The 18,084-nt window shown below is 34.0% G+C and overlaps 1 protein-coding gene across 1 annotated transcript in view; it reads left to right on the top strand.

Moving 5' to 3' along the window:
• Positions 1-18,084, top strand: part of ANKS1B (ankyrin repeat and sterile alpha motif domain containing 1B) — a 953,137-nt gene that overhangs the window by 22,653 nt on the left and 912,400 nt on the right. Inside the window, exons 3-5 of the mRNA XM_036866270.1 lie at positions 1,566-1,667; positions 5,608-5,721; positions 6,681-6,847. Coding sequence (XP_036722165.1) covers positions 1,566-1,667; positions 5,608-5,721; positions 6,681-6,847 — 383 coding nt within the window. The remainder of the gene's footprint in view (positions 1-1,565; positions 1,668-5,607; positions 5,722-6,680; positions 6,848-18,084) is intronic.

Genomic DNA, 18,084 nt, shown 5'->3' with positions numbered 1-18,084 from the left:
AACCATAATTCAAAAAGACACATGCACCCCAATGTTCATTGCTGCACTATTTACAATAGCCAGGTCATGGAAGCAACCTAAATGCCCATTGACAGACGAATGGATAAAGAAGATGTGGTACATATATACAATGGAATATTACTCAGCCATAAAAAGGAACGAAATTGGGTCATTTGTAGAGACGTGGATGAATCTAGAGACTGTCATACAGAGTGAAGTAAGTCAGAAAGAGAAAAACAAATATCGTATATTAACGCATGTATGTGGAACCTAGAAAAATGGTACAGATAAACCAGTTTGTAGGGCAGAAATAGAGACACAGATATAGAGAACAAACGTATGGACACCAAGGAGGGGAAGCGGTGGGGGGTGGGTGTGGTGGGGGTGTGATGAATTGGGAGATTGGGATTGACATATATACATTAATATGTATAAAATGGATAACTAATAAGAACCTGCTATATACAAAAATAAATAAAATAAAATTCAAAAAAATAAGGCATGGATACAAATTTATACTTGTAAACAATTGACCTGAGTCTTTTGTGTTTTAAACTATATTTAATGTGTTTATTTTCCTCAGTAAAAATGTTAAATGAAAAGTATTGGCAGACTATTGCATTGTGATCGTTCTTATGTGAAGTTAAAATTTCATGTATATGTAACTTTGATATGTAACACAATGATATAATAAATGAGGCAACCAATTAAATATGTGCTAATAACACATTGCCATACAAATTTAAGCAAATACTTAATAATTTTATTATAATGAACTAACTGTTGAGGCTAGATCCTGAAACCTGGCTTTGTTTGTGCTTAGATATTTGTGAAGTTTATAAACTTTTTGCTGTTTGCTACATTAAACTCTTTACAATAAAAACTCTTTACAATAAACATTTCAGAATTAAAATAATTCCAAAGGTATTTCAGTTACAAACTTCAAGAAGTTTGCTCACCAGGTATTTGATGAGTGTTGCTGACATTGAATATAAGCTTGCCTAAATAAATATTAAATATTTGACTTTGTATTTGGACAATAATTCAAAATAATCCTGTTTTTTCAACTTTTGTGAATACTAAAGTATTCTAAGACTGTTCTTATACTACTTACATGGTACATTATTTTTATTTTTACCATATTATACAGAATATATAAATCATATGACCATTATACTTTAGGAATTTAAATTCTAAATCAGTAATATTTTTCAGCTTGATAGTCTACCATTTAGTTAACTAGCTATAATCTCAATTATAATAACCTAGCTATAATCTGAAAAAACAATATTAATGAATGGATCAGTGCCCTTTAAGAGTTAATTCATTATCAAGAATGTTCCTAATCTTTGGCATCAGTGGTCTCCCACCTTCTTTCTTACTAAAATCGTGTGTGTGTGTGTGTGTGTGTGTGTGTGTGTGTGTGTATGTGTGTCTTAATTTAAAAAAAATCACCTTAAGTGCTTGGTCTGTATACTTTTGAAATTAGAGCAGTTATGTATTGACTGTATCTTCTAATGATACCCCACTTGTGTACATCTAGTGGGTTTTTCTTTTTCTTTCAGGAATTGATGCCAACATAAAAGATAGCTTAGGTAGAACTGTCTTAGACATTCTGAAAGAACATCCATCTCAGAAATCTCTCCAGATTGCAAGTCTCTTACAAGGTAAAGAGTATTGAATGATGGATGAGTTTGCGTTACAGTTAAGATTAAATTAAAACTGTCCTAGTTTTCTCTTGGGTTTTAACATTTACTTTTGAATGAACTTATTATTTGCTTTTTTTTCTGGTAGACTTTTAAACTCAATAATAATTACTACCTTTTAATGTTTTATTTCAGTTTTTCAACTGCTCAGTAATTTTTAAAAAGCTAAAATTTTTTTTACTTATGTGATATTAAAAAGCGTTTTTAATTAAACACAAGTAATAAATATGTAGTTATGAACTTGAAGGTATTAGGACTGTAAAGTGATGATGCTAAGGTATTATCTTACACTTGAATAATGCTTTAAGAGTTTTCAGGGATTTTCTATTATTTTGTCTGTTTTCTGTAACTGTGAGGTAGATAAGTAAGATATCGTTATTCTTCTTTTTGCACGTGAGGGAAACTGAAGCTCCAAGAGGCTAAGTGACTTGCTCAAACTTATATATCCTATTCTAAGTGGTAGAACTGGTGTGTAAATGCTGGGTTAACAACAACAAAATTGTACTTAGTTGAAAGAATACAGATTATTTCCTACCGAATCCAGTAGTACAAGATAATTCCGTCTTGCCAGCCTTTGGTTTTGATAAAGGTCATTTTAAGTACATTTGTAGTTAGTTGCAATTACTAGGTCTATTGAAGGTTTGACAACCATCTAGGTACTACTTTTTCATTTGTAGGATTACATACTTCCCCATTTGATCTAAAACTTTTATGAAAAATTTAGATTTAAGTGCTTTCCGTTTCTGCTTGGTGATTAGGCCTGATATGTAGCATGTTCCCTTAAAAATCCAGTTGTTTGTTCTTTCCTTTCCACTTAGCTCCTGCACTGTTCAGTGGGGATTATCCCCTACAGTTGTTACAGATTGGCTGTAAATGTAATAGAGGGAGGTGGGATGGGTGTCACTGGATATCATTTGAGAAGCTGAAGAGCAGCTTTGTCCTGCAAGGAGATGGGTGATTTAAAACCATGCTGAGCAGGAGACATGCATAATAGATACAGGAGTCAACAAAGGCCGAAGAGGGGAAGAGAATAGATGCACTACAGGAGGCCATTATGTTCTTTTCTTTCTTTACTTCCGAAACCTCTCAGGGAAGTTCAAACCCCTACAATTTTCTTGTCAATAAAGAAGTTAATTGCAAGTCAAGCGCATATAGAGATAAATCAGAGGCGAATACAAGTATGGCTCTTCATATTAAATCAAATTAAAATCAAGTTGAATGAAAACTGAAAAATAAAAGAGTGATATACAATATTTTAAAAAGTCTTTCCCTTCTAGGCACTTTGTATTTCATATTGGATTTTTGCCTCTAACTGAACTTTAAAAAAACTGAGACTTGTGCATAATATGTCTTTTCGGAGAAGCAAAATAAATGTCATCCACTAAAAAGGGGGCATGACATAATTACAGACATTTTTAACATATTGCATTGGTTCAACTTAGATGAAAATGTTATTATATAGGAGTAACTCTCTGTTCTCTTAAATGGTCAAGATTCATTAGGTATGCCAATTTGTGATGGAGTATTTGTGACATCTTTGAATTTTTAAAATTATTGTCAAATTTTAGAATGTGAACACATTATATTCTCTGCATTCCTGGTTTTCAAATCACTGGTACATTTTATTTTATTATTTATTTATTTTTAATTAATTAATTAATTAATTTATGGCTGCATTGGGTTTTTGTTGCTGTGTGCGGGGTTTCTCTAGTTGCAGGGAGTGGGGGCTACTTTCCGTTGTGGTGCACGGGCTTCTCATTGCGGTGGCTTCTCTTTTTGCGGATCATGGGCTCTAGGTGCTCGGGCTTCAGTAATTGTGGCTCGTGGGCTCAGTAGTTGTGGCTCACGGGCTCTAGAGTACAGGCTCAGTAGTTGTGGCACATGGGCTTAGTTGCTCCACAACATGTGAGATCTTCCCGGACCACAGGGCTCGAACCTGTGTCCCCTGCATTGGCTGGCAGATTCTTAACCACTGCACCGCCAAGGAAGTCCCAAATCACTGGTACATTTTAAGTCTTATGAAAAAGTTTGTTATTGTAGTAAAGACAATTTATAGTAGGTAAAATTACTGCCTGGGTCAGAAATTTTCAGGATAAAACCCCATAAGTTGCTTTCTTTTCCTATTAGAATTTGCCTAGTAGAATTGCTGTTACATAGAAACTATTTGGATAGTATGAAAACAAAGTGGTTGGCATGATAGCACAGAGTCTCTTAAGTGAATTTCAAGAAGAAGGGGTTCCTTCTGAATAAAGAATGCAAGTATTGATTTAACCCCTTAGCCAGAGGCTGTAAACCATCCACTGTGGGCTGAATGCCTTTTGGCGGGTAGCAGATATGTTTTGTTTAGATCACATACTTTTGGCTCACACTGTGTTTCTGTAAAAATTGAATTAGCTTTCAGCATTTAAAAATCTAGGATTTCAGCTAACTCCCCAGAGTTTTGGTTTCTCAAAAAAATGCAGGCTTTCATTTTACTTCATTGCCGAACTTTAGATGGGGCATCTCCTCTCTGGTTAACCAGGCTCTGCAGGCTTTCAGTTTTTTTTTGTTACATTGAGGTTGAATGTTAGTTGACATTTATCCCTGCATTCAGATGCTGTTTTCTTTATGATTAAGAGAAAAGTGAGATGCTTCTTGTATCTGTCTGGCTTTGCCACTTATTAGCTGAATGAACATGGCCAAGTTAATAATCCTTCCCCTTTAGTTGTCACCTTTAAAACTGAGATAGGGGCTTCCCTGGTGGCGCAGTGGTTGAGAATCTGCCTGCTAATGCAGGGGACACGGGTTCGAGCCCTGGTCTGGGAAGATCCCACATGCCGCAGAGCAACTAGGCCCGTGAGCCACAACTACTGAGCCTGTGCGTCGGGAGCCTGTGCTCTGCAACAAGAGAGGCCGCGATAGTGAAGAGGCCCGCGCACCGCGATGAAGAGTGGCCCCCGCTTGCCGCAACTAGAGAAAGCTCTCGCACAGAAACGAAGACCCAACACAGCCAAAAATAATAAACATAAAAAACAAAACAAAACAAAAACAAAACTGAGATAGTACTAGTGCCTGTGTCATAGTTTTGTGAAGATTAAATGAGTTAATTTATATTAAATACTTAGAACACTGCTGGGTGCATAGTAAGCAATATTTAAGTTTTATTATTATTATGTCCTCATCAGAATTGGAAAAATGAGAGATAGCCTGAGTGTGGGACAGAAAAAAAAAAAAAAGGTAAAATGTCAATAATAGGGAATTCCCTGGCAGTCCAGTTGTTGGGACTCTGCACTCTCATTGCCAGGGCCTGGGTTTGATCCCTGGTCACAGAACTAGGATCCTGCATGCTATGCGGCACGGCCAAATGAAATGAAATGAAATGAAATGAAAAAAATTAAATAAATGTCAATAAAAAAAAAAGAATGGGAAAGAACATTATTTCTTTATTGAACTAAAGTTCAATATGCAATTGTGCTTATCTTACAAGATTACAACACCATCATAAATTAAACTTATCCCACTTCATTCATGTATGTTACCTGACTGATCATTATATCCATCTGAATTTGATATCCCTGTTTAGGGATGAAGTCTATTCAAAGCATCATTCAGAGAGTTTTATACCTTCAAGTAGGATATATTTACGGAAACTGAGGATGTTAAGGAAAGGTTGTGACAAAAATTTAGTTTTCAGAAAAAGTATTCGTGAGTCTCTTCTAAAATACCTTTTTTGTTTTAATTAAAAAGCTTTAAATTAATAGCTCATCATGAAGTTCTTTCAGTTTGTTTGGTTTTTTGAAGTTCTTTAAAAACTTAGGATATAAAGAAATAAATGAAAAAATGACCATCAAAAGTAAAACAAAGTTAAAGTTTTTAAAATAAATGAATTCAAGTATGTAATTTCAAAAACTTATATACACAGAATATTTAGAAGACGTGGGAAGATCAACAGTCCTTGAAGCACACATACAGGAAGATACAACACAAGAAACACATATATCATCTCCTGTTGAGTCTCCTTCCCAGAAGACCAAAAGTGAGTAGCTAATTGTAAAACCCTTGAAATGATACTAGTCTGTTATGTACTAAACTGTTATGTTTGTCCTATATGTACAAAAAGGCTCATACTTGTGAAAATGTCAGGTCTAATAAGTTATACTCTATATTTTATCCATTTATTCGGTCAACATTTATTGAGCTCCTGCTATTTGTCAGGCACTATTCTTGGTCCTGAGATACAGTGGTGATCAAAGGATATAGCAATCCCTGCTGTCATGAAGTTTACATGGAGTGGGTATTTCACAGTTGACTTTTTTTTCCTAAGGTATGTTTTTAATGTAGAATAAAAATATTTATATCTGGATTGTAACTGCTAGGTTTTTTTTCAGAATGAATTATTGGGATGAAGTTCCTTTCTGAGAATAATTAGAAAAAAATGAATATTTGCATGCAGCCTACAAAATTGTCATGTTGACAGTTGATGCAGATTATATATCTGTTCCTTCTGTTGTCCCTTTATATCATAATTTATTAATTACTTACATAATTATTTGTTTAAATACGTTCTATTTCTTTTTATTGAACCTAGGAAGTAGGCTCCCAGCACCATTTCAAATTTGTTAATGAACTGTTGAATGATTTCTGTCAGTGAAGTATAATGCCCATAAAAGACTATTGAAGATTAAATGCTATAGTAAATGAAGCCTTAGGAATTGTAATTCCAGATGCTTTTATGTATTACATATATGTAAACCTTCAATACTTATTTCCATTTTGAGACAATAAAAATAGGCAAAACTGGAATTTGTCTTTTAACATTATTGTACTAGTTATGATTTAGAGCTTGCTTTCAGTAAAACAAATTTTCTGACAACTTAATCTTGTTTGCCATATTTTGAGTTCTAGCACCATACTAGTTATATTTTTATTGTTTAACAACAAGTTTTAGCAGTATTCTTTCTTGAAACTTTTGAAAAATTTACTGTCTTCTTACAGGTGAAACTGTGACTGGAGAATTATCGAAACTCTTGGATGAAATAAAGCTCTGTCAAGAAAAGGATTATTCTTTTGAAGATTTGTGCCACACAATATCAGACCACTACTTAGATAATTTGAGCAAGATTTCAGAGGAAGAACTTGGGAAAAATGGAAGCCAGAGTGTCGTAAGTAAGGGGGGAAAGAAGACAATGCGTCTGTCTTTGCCAGTTTGTTGTGTACCTGAGAGGCATAGGATTTATGCGTTATCCTATCTTCAGATTTATCCAGTGTCAAATGTCAAGCTTCCTGTTGCTCTTGCCCTGATATTCATTGGTGTTTCATTCTCACTGCATGTGTAGGGAAGAAATGCTTTGATAAATCGCTTATGGATTTTGATGATCTCACTGTTAGACCCTCTTAACACATGAATTCATAGTTTCTTTATGTTCTTTTAGTTTTATTGGGCATAATGATATTGGTTTCCAAAGAAAAAAGAAAACCTTCCTTTTGTCTTTTTTCCGTTTTCTGTATGATCTGAGTCTAACCCCATCTTGAAGAAGAAAGACAAAGCTGAGCCATGCGTATATACTTCCCCAGCCACTCTGTAAGTCATAATAGGTGAGAGACGTTGTGGAAAGTTTGACCTGCATATTTCTATAATCTTATGCAAATCCAAATGGATTTGCATGCAACCTATAAGCTCAGAATTTAAATCATGTGTTAGAGATTCTTGCTTATTTGGATTTTTATGTTAACACAATAGCAAGAAAAACTATAGAGAATCAATCAGATTAAAGTCAAGATTTGTTTACCTGTCTTTTATCCTATAGAGGAAGGATTTATAGGATGCACTGGTATTAAAGGAAATGCATTATTATGATATGAAACCTTTTCTCACTTTTAGAACTTATTTTGTTATAGAAATATTACACTTTCTTCAAAAGCCCATAATAGAGTGGATTGTGTTAAGTATGTCATTTTATTTATGAAAGCTAAAAAAAAAATTGCTAAGTATAGTGACTGTTATGAGAACATTTACTTCATTTAGTTACTTAATGTGAACAGTGACAGTTTCCCAGGATAGTATTTGCTTGTCTAGGTCCATGGCCAGTCTTACCTTCTAGGCCTGTTTTTTCTTTTTTTCCTTTGCCGCCCTGTCTTTTGAAAACATCACATTATTGGCTCCAGTAAAAGCTCTTTTGAATAATTATGATTAATTATATATATACTGAAGTAAATACTTGTAGGTTTTACCAAATGAAATTTTTATATTGATGAAATATTTACTGTAGTAATTTTAATGTTAGGACAAAACTCCTTGTTTTAAATAAATCTAAAACAGGTCTATGCTAACTCCAATTACAAACCAGTTACATTTCAACATTTCCTTGAAAGTTGGTTAGAAATTAAAACGTATTTATCCTACATAAACAGTACATGGTGTTCAGGTCCACTAAGTGGCTGCTTCGGGCCCTCTACTTCTTAACCCACAGATTTTCTGAAAGCCCTAATTTTCTAGACCAGTGGTTTCTAAACTTTTCTTGTTGTAGGTACCAGTAGTAAACAAATTTTGAGCAAACATCCCAAATGTATTTATAATTTTATATATATATATATGTACACATACATACACACACTTATTCTAAGAATATATGCTATAAATTATGGGGCATATACTACAAGAGAAATTCAAATGAAGAGGATAAAGAATAAGTGTAAAATAGAAGATCTAATTTTTTGTCTTTTATTCAATTGGTATCTTGTGCACTTTGGGCTCTACATGATCTGCTTGGAGAACGTAATTCAAACTTACAGCTTTTGGGTGGTGATGGCAGGGGCTTTTGTCATTGAGAGGGTGACATAATTTGGGGAAATGATGGCCAATATTTTTTGTAAGTCAAAGAGTGTTATTGTGATAGTAGTAAGGGAGAAATGAATGCTCATAAGTTGAAGTTAAGTCCAAAATTCAAGGTTGTACTTCCATACAAGCAATCACTGTTTGTTCCTGTGACAAACTTTATATTGAGTTCTTTGAAAATATTGTCATACAAAATATTAAAGGTTACATGAGGCAGAAAAGCAGAGGGTACATATGAGTAAGAGCAAGCAGTTCTATTTATCTGGAATAATAAAGTTTATAAAGGGGGACAATGGGAGATAAGATTAGAAGATAGGTCAAGGTCAGTCCATGGATGATTTTGAATGTCAGGGTGAGAATTTTGGTATTTATTTTTTAGGAAATGAGAAAAATCTAAAGGATTTTAGACACATAAAAGGCTTTATTGGAAGTGGCCTTTCAGAAGTTGAATCCGATAAAAACTTGTTATTGAATGTTTAAAAAGTAATGCAATTTCTTAGAACCTTCTCTACAGCCTGTGTTTTATTTGGGTTCATTCTTGTTTTGTTGAATATCTGTTTCCATTTATCAAAAGTGTTTTTCCAAGTTTTTAAAATGAATTATACTCTCAAGTTATGCAAAAAATTTAATTCAGTACTTACAGATCACCTGATATAGATGGTCATTACCACGTTGTGAGCTATAGAATTTATAATAGCAATAATGAGATGCAGTTTCTGACTTCAGGGAGTTCAAAATTTCTACCCCAAGAAGGCTTCAATCGCAGTGTGCAGACAAGACTAACATATAAACAACAAATATATATTATAAGAGCTGACATTTATTAGGTGCTTGCTATTTGCTGTTCTAATGCTTTATATGACTTATGCCACCTAATCCACACAGTAATCCTAACAATGGAGTTACAGATTTGGGAAATGACTCAGCTGGCAATTGGCAGATCTAGGATTCAAACTCAGAGCCAATGTCATTACTTCCCAGCTACATTTCTTATAATAAACTACCCTGTGGCCAAAGGAATGTTTTTTTAAAGGGAGAGGTTAGTGATTTATAGGTATTCATTGAAGTCTTCATGGAGGTAGGGAGAAATTAAACTGGGATCTGGAGGAAGGGGAGACATTCTTTGCACTTTTATTGGAATGAATGAATGAATGAATGGGAGAGGATTCTAGCCTGCAGAAATAGGATGTGTAAAAGCACAGAGGTGAGGCCTAGCATTTAACATGAGGATGATTTACCATAAGAATTTGTTTTGAATAGTGGGGAGTAAAGCTGGATAAGTAACGATAATATTTAACACTGACAGAACACTTTATTTATATTAACTGATTTAATCCTCACACTAACCCTATGATATAGGTAGTATTATTCCTCCCATTTTACAGATAAGAAAACGGAGGCACAGAGAACTTGTATGACTTTCCCAAGTTTACACGGTAAGTACCAGGGCCAGGATCTGAACAAAGGCAGTCTGGGGCTTGGAGCCATACCCCTTACCACTCAACTATTTACTTAGAGAACAGGGACAAATAATTAGATTTGGGGAGCTATTCAGAAGTTTAATATTGATGCTGAGGAGAATAACTTTTGAGTATGGGGGTTCTTTCATGAAGGTGACATTTTTAAAAGATAAAAGTGGTAACTATATGTCAGATGTTCTGCAGAGGGACTCAAACAGTGAATCTCAGCAATGGTCATACATTAGACTTATCTGGGAAGGCTTCAGAAAATACTGACACCCTCAGGTATCATGGCAGACCAACTAAATCAGAATAGTATTGGCTGACTCTGAGCACTGTTCTTTTTTTTTTTTTAGCATCTTTATTGGAGTATAATTGCTTTACATTGTTGTGTTAGTTTCTGCTGTATAACAAAGTGAATCAGCTATACGTATACATATATCCCCATATCCCCTCCCTCTTGCGTCTCCCTCCCACCCTCCCTATCCCACCCCTCTAGGTGGTCACAAAGCACCGAGCTGGTCTCCCTGTGCTATGCGGCTGCTTCCCACTAGCTATCTATTTTACATTTGACAGTGTATATATGTCCATGCCACTCTCTCACTTCGTCCCAGCTTACCCTTCCCCCCCCATGTCCTCAAGTGAATTCTCTACGTCTGTGTCTTTACTCCTGTCCTGCCCCTATGTTCTTCAGAACCTTATTTTTTTTTTTTCGATTCCATATATATGTGTTAGCATACGGTATTTGTTTTTCTCTTTCTGACTTACTTCACTCTGTATGACAGACTCTAGGTCCATCCATCTCACTACAAATAACTCAATTTCGTTTCTTTTTATGGCTGAGTAATATTCCATTGTATTTATGTGCCACATCTTTATCCATTCATCTGTTGATGGACACTTAGGTTGCTTCCATGTCCTGGCTATTGTAAATAGTGCTGCAGTGAATATTGTGGTACATGACCCTTTGAATTATGGTTTTTTCAGGGTATATGCCCAGTAGTGGGATTGCTGGGTCATATGATAGTTCTATTTTTAGTTTTTTAAGGAACCTCTATACTGTTCTCCATAGTGGCCGTATCAATTTACATTCCTACCAACAGTGCAAGAGGGTTCCCTTTTCTTCACACCCTCTCCAGCATTTATTATTTGTAGATTTTTTGATGATGGCCATTCTGACTGATGTGAGGTGATACCTCATTGTAGTTTTGATTTGCATTTCTCTAATGATTAGTGATGTTGAGCATTCTTTCCTGTGTTTCTTGGCAATCTGTATATCTTCTTTGGAGAAATTTCTATTTAGGTCTTCTGCCCATTTTTGGATTGGGTTGTTTGTTTTTTTGATACTGAGCTGCATGAGCTGCTTGTATATTTTGGAGATTAATACTTTGTCAGTTGCTTCGTTTGTAAATATTTTCTGCCATTCTGAGGGTTGTCTTTTCGTCTTATTTATGGTTTCCTTTGCTGTGCAAAAGCTTTTAAGTTTCATTAGGTCCCATCTGTTTATTTTTTTTTATTTCCATTTATCTAGGAGGTGGGTCAAAAAGGATCTTGCTGTAATTTATGTCATAGAGTGTTCTGCCTATGTTTTTTTTTGTTTTTTTTTAACATCTTTATTGGAGTATAATTGCTTTACAATGATGTGTTAGTTTCTGCTTTATAACAAAGTGAATCAGTTATATATATACATATGTCCCCATACCTCTTCCCTCTTGCATCTCCCTCCCTCCCACCCTCCCTATCCCACCCCTCTAGGTGGTCACAAAGCACCAAGCTGATCTCCCTGTGCTATGCGGCTGCTTCCCACTAGCTATCTATTTTACGTTTGGTAGTGTATATATGTCCATTCTGCCTATGTTTTCCTCTAAGAGTTTTATAGTGTCTGACCTTACAGTTAGGTCTTTAATCCATTTTGAGTTTATTTTTGTGTATGGTGTTAGGGAGTGTTCTAATTTCATTCTTTTACATGTAGCTGTCCAGTTTTCCCAGCACCACTTATTGAAGAGGCTGTCTTTTCTCCATTGTATATTCTTGCCTCCTTTATCAAAAATAAGGTGACCATATGTGCATGGGTTTATCTCTGGGCTTTCTATCCTGTTCCATTGATCTATATTTCTGTTTTTGTGCCAGTACCATACTGTCCTGATTACTGTAGCTTTGTAGTATAGTCTGAAGTCCGGGAGCCTGATTCCTCCAGCTCCGTTTCCCTTTCCCAAGATTGCTTTCACTATTTGGGGTCTTTTGTGTTTCCATACAAATTATGGCTTTTTTTGTTCGAGTTCTGTGAAAAATGTCATTCGTAGTTTGATAGGGATTGCTTTGAATCTGTAGATTGATTTGGGTAGTATAGTCATTTTCACAGTGTTGATTCTTTGAGCATTGTTCTTTTAAAAAGCTTATTCTAACATGCACATTATTGGCCTAGAGGACCAAAAATCTGCTGGGACCTTACTGAGGTAATTCAGGCCTCAGATGATGTGTCTGAACTGAGGTCTTCATAACACCACAGGATTATAGAATTTTAGATCTAAATAAATCTGATAGATCTTCTGGTGCCCAGCCTAATTCCCATACTCTCCAGTGTAAGAGCTCTCTTGAATTAGGGAGGTTTTTAGTTTATCATTAAGGAAAATTCAAAGTGTAGTCCAGCCATAGTCCTAAATTACAATTATTTCTATATTATAATGCAATATTAAATGTGGAAAACAGTTTTGTTTATTATGCACATTATTGGCTGAGGATGGGCATTTGGGTTCATTTAAAATTTAATTTTAGATTATATGAAACATTCAACTTATTCATTGTAATATGAAAAATAATTCAAAAATTTAAAAGAAATCAAAATGTAAGGAAAATATGTTTTGTAGCATTTATGTTATTAATAAATGTATTTTTCATATTAATTATTTGGCTTGAATTTTGTGGGTATTTTAACTATTCTTCCTCAGTTTAGCTTTTATTGCTTTTTTCTTCCGATAGAGGGCGCTCTAATTCAGTAATTTAAAATACAAATTCAGCCGTCTTATGTAAGAGCTTTTATTTTTGAATTGGAGGTTTTGGTTTTATTAAAATATTAGCCTTAAGGTGGTAGTTTGAATAATTTTACTAAAATAAGTGAATTAGAAATTAAATTCTTATTATGATTGTATCTATTTGATAGAAGGTTTTACATTTAATGTGAAGGGCATCTCAAGTTAAAATTACATTTTATTTTGTATAAATTTTAATTCAAAAGTCAGTCTGTTTTAAATTCTTTTATAATATGCATATGGAATCATTTTCTAAGTTGAATTAAGACATTATATAATCTAGAATGTAAATTTTGAAGAAATATAAATATCTTCACATTCTTTATCAACCCCTGAAATTTAGGTTTTTGAGAGAATATAAAATTATCTGAAAAAAATTTTCTATTCTCTTCATTTGTTTTTCCAAGTCATATTTGCAGCTTTCCCTGCATGTTTGTAAACAACATACACAACTCTTAAATGTGAACACACCATGCCTTAGAGAAATTTGATGATAGCATTCATAAGATCATTAGAGCAAATTTCAGAATTTAGGTTTCAGGAAAACATTGTTTTAAGATATAAAATTTAAAAGGCATTATTGGCTCATCAGCCTATGTCTCTAAGAGATAAATAAGAAGCATCAGGGATGAAATGCATTATTTTTCTTCTGAGGGCAAACCTAGACACAAGCAGCATCTAAGTGTTATTGTTTGAAAGGGGTTGTGTTGGCAAGTTTTGAGCTATTTAACTCTTCTCACTTATCTCTTTTATGTTATTTCACTTTCGGTCCAATGTAAAGTCCTTAATTATGTGTAAGCTTTCTGAAGTATGAGATATTTAGCATTTTAAGATTTCAGGTTCAACTTCTCAGTTTTTACGCCAAGCTTCTATAAATTGCATGAGAGCACTCTCGTGGTGGGGAGGGGTGTCTATAGGAAAATATAGTTAATTTGGTGCCAAAATTTTCAAGTCTTAAAGTAGACTCAAATTAGGCTGCCTAAAATTCAAATGGTGTTTCTGATACAAAGTTAACTTTCAAACATATTTTAACACAATTCTAGAGCTTAATATCAGGAATGCAGAAATTTCAGAATTGTGAGAGACTTTAGTGGCTATCTCATCCAGTTTCTGTCAGAGTACTTTGGGAAATGAATTTTCTATATAGAGTGTTCTTACAAGATTGTAAGTGATTCTGTAGCATATATGAATTTTTTAAATAGTGGAGCTAAATCTTAAGCAGTGGTAACTGTTATTTTATTGGGAATATAATATTCAGAAGGGTATTTGTAACTTTAATAATTCATGTCTTACATAGTTGAACAGATTTTTTGGAAGTGATGACTCAAGGCTGCTGTGTATTAAGCCCAGGTTTGGTTTGTCCTAACAGATTCTCCAGGATTTAGGGAATGCATAGATTCTGTTGACCTATATTTGTATTTTGAAACTGATACCATTAACCATATATATGTACTATATGTACACGCAAGGAAAAATCCAGAATCAGAATGGTAAGATTTTTGTCTCTATTTTTACCCTAGGAAGAAAATTTGTACCTATAGTGAATCTAAGAAGATCCTTTAGATAAATGGCTACTAGTATAAAAGAGACATTCTTCTGAATTTCAGACACAATTGCTTTTACCTTTCATGTCACATCTCTTTGTTCTATTTTGTCTTGTAAGTTTATACATTTTTAAATATTACTTCTTATAGACTCCTTGATGGCATGATCTGTATTTGATTGACCTCTGTAATCACATCCTGCCTAGCACAATGCCTCAAATGTAGTGGTCTCTCAGTGAAAGTTCATTGAATGAATAAATACATAAGAAGGCAGACACTGCTAGTGAGTGCACATCTTCTTGTAAATAAACCATCATCATCGAAAAACATGTTTAATTATTTGGAGGTGAATTTCAGAGTACAAGGACAAGTGTTTTTCCATCAGCATGGAGTTTCAACCATCTTTTTTAGGGAGGTAACTTAGTCTAGCAGTTAATAGCATAAACCTGGGTTTGCATTCTTGTTCCGCCACTTACTAGCAGAGTGACCTTTGGAAGATACTTGATCTTTTCAAGCCTTAGTTTACTCATTACTAAAAAAAAAAAAGTTTAATATGGTTTTCTGTCAGTCACAGAAAAAGAGCTATTTTCTTTTGTGTTGTTAAAAACATGCCATCTTGATTTTTATGTTTCATAGACTTTGTCCAGCTTTGTCTAGACTTTCTAATAATCTCTCAGTGTCAACATAGAGGGGATTTCTCTAGTGAAATGCTAAACAAATATTCAGTTCTTGGATTAGTCATAGTCAGTATTTTACTTTGAAAAAACCAATCATCTATTATAGTCAGGTCTGCACATGTTAGGGAGGAATAGCAAACATGGCAAATAATTGATCTTACATGAAAAATTATCTCAATAAACAGATTCTTGGCTCAAAGTAAAAACACAGAATTCAATGGGAGTTAATATAAAATCCCCAATTAGATTCCTAAAAATTTAGTGGTATAAGATGGGAGAGGTTTAATTTGGGGGAATAGTTCATGCAAAAAGTTCTGGGTGTTTAAATGACCACAATTGCAATGTGAACCAACAGTGAAATGTGGCTGCTAAAAATCAACAAACAGTTGCCAAGCTATGATCTCTGAAAATAGCATTTATTAAGTACTAAGATTTAACTAAGTTCTAGACATTGTGGTAAGCATGTTAAAGTCATTATCTCCTTTATTCCTCACAACAGTGCCATGAGGTAGGTTTTATTATTCTCAATGTGGAAATTAAGAGTAAAATAACTTGGCCAGGGTCATAGAACTATCAAAAAATAAAGCTGCTATCTGAACTTAGGTTTGCTATCTTACAAGGTCATGATTCTAACCATTAGGTCAGCCTGTCTGTCATTAGTATCTTCCACATTGACTACTCTTACCTTTTCATCATCCCCACCATTTTGCAATTTCAGTTGAATTATTGCAGGAGCCTCTTATCCTATCTGCTTCTAGTTTTCTCTCTTCACTTGCCCCAATTTATTCTTGATACTCTTGCCAAATCAATATGCCTTAAGTGCCATTCTGATTATTTTACTCTCCTCAAAGCTAGCACTGGTCCTCACTATACAAATTCAATACAGAATTTTAACTCTGGCATTCAAGGCCTTCCATGTTCTAGCTTCATCATATATTTCCAGCTTTCTTCCATTAATGTCTTAGATAAATTTAATGTTTTGGTAAAATAGATTATTCTCAAGTGTATGTCTTTCAAATAGATTATTCTCAAGTGTGTGTCTTTCCTTATCTTTGCTCATGCTCACATGTTTTATCCATGTGTAATTCTTTTCCCTATTGTTTTTACTTATTGAAAACCATCCTTCACAAAACCTTTTTTGATCCTCCTATTTAGATCCAACTATTTGGATCAGATATCATTAATTTTATTTATATATCTATTATGCAGATTTCATAGTCTGCTGTGTAGTATTGGTGCATAAATCTTCTTTTTTGGCCTTGCTTAGAAGCCCTTTGATGACAGGGAAATATTTATCTCTGTGTTTGAGTGTGTATCCATAGCATAGTTCCTCACTCACATGCTTAATAAACATTTGTTAAATTGATATGATAAGCAATGGACATCAAAATTCTGTTTAATAACTGAATTTAGTTGTATACCTATGGGAAGAGCTCTAACAAGGAGTCTTTTTAATCTCAGAAGAACTTCCTCTGTTGGTTGATGTTTCAAATAATGAATGCCTCACCATTTGATTTGAAGATGAAGTGAAATACCCAGTTAAACTATATTATAAACTTCCTCACAACATAAAATCACAAACATCTTAGGTCAAGTCATATCTTTCTTAGGTAGTAATGCATCTCTTTTACTGATAACAAAGAAGTCTTACATTGCAAATACCATGTTTGATTCCTGATAACATATAAAAAGGAAATCTACTATAAGAATATGGGAACATATGTCTCAATTATATTATTAAATTTTCAAATCTTCAATTTTGTGATAAACATTTTTTGAATTCATCACTGTTATTCTTTCTGTATAAGTTGAGAGAGCCTATTTTTGAAGCAGTTTTTTCAGTTAATCATAAAGAAAATGGGCTTAAGCCTACACCCTACGTTTTCCCCCAATTGTTAATGATTCTTGCTGATTATGATGTGCTCAACTGATGCATAGTATTATTTTGTGCACATTTAAAAATGTGTTTGACACTAAAATATCTTAATACTAAGAGCATTCTGTTAAGGTATCCAAAGGCAGCAAACTCCCTTCCTAATTAAACTTTTATATATTTGAATTTTATGAAGTTTGTGAAGTGATCATTTTATCTACTCTGCAGATGCAACATCAGCCAATTTTTGTTTTGATATTTTCATTCTCTCTGATCTCTCTTTAATGTCTAACTTGAATTTAATCTTCCTAACAGAAGAACTCACCTATTATGATTTCCCTGAGAATCTATACTTTATACTCAGGAGTTAATTGTAATATTTTGTTGAAAATTTGATAATAATTCAACTTTATTCTAATCTTACTCTCCAGATGATGATGAAGTTAATTTTTGACAACTCTTAGCCGCATGTCATATTTACCTTGTTCATTTGCCATAACGCACCTGATTTGTAATTCTGTTTCATGGTGAGCATTTGAGAGTTCTTGATTCTCTTTTGGAGTAAAGGCCTTGGACAGCCTGCCATTATAAAGGAATCCCATTTTGCTTCCTAATGCCAAAGGAAATCAGTCTAGAGCCTGAGCTTAAAGAGACATGTCAGTGGCGATAATCACTTATCTTCGTGTTCAGGGAAATGTTTTTCACCTTGAAGAGCAAATTAATACTAATGGATTATTGGACTAGTAACCAAGAAAAAGTTACTGAAATTGCTCATGCTTCTAACATATTTTATCATGGGGCCATTTGGGACATGACTACTGAATATTGGAATCAATTCAGCCTCTAACAGATGAAGAATTAGATTTCTTTACGATACAATCAAAGTCAGTAACAGTAGATGGAAAAGATACTGTGTGGCCTGCTTTAATCTCAGGATTAGAATATTAAAATTGTCTGGTATTATTTAAACTTGCTTTTGCC

Source organism: Balaenoptera musculus, chromosome 10 (genome assembly GCF_009873245.2).
Source record: "Balaenoptera musculus isolate JJ_BM4_2016_0621 chromosome 10, mBalMus1.pri.v3, whole genome shotgun sequence".
Taxonomy (NCBI): domain Eukaryota; kingdom Metazoa; phylum Chordata; class Mammalia; order Artiodactyla; family Balaenopteridae; genus Balaenoptera; species Balaenoptera musculus.
This window is presented reverse-complemented; position numbering and strand designations above follow the sequence as displayed.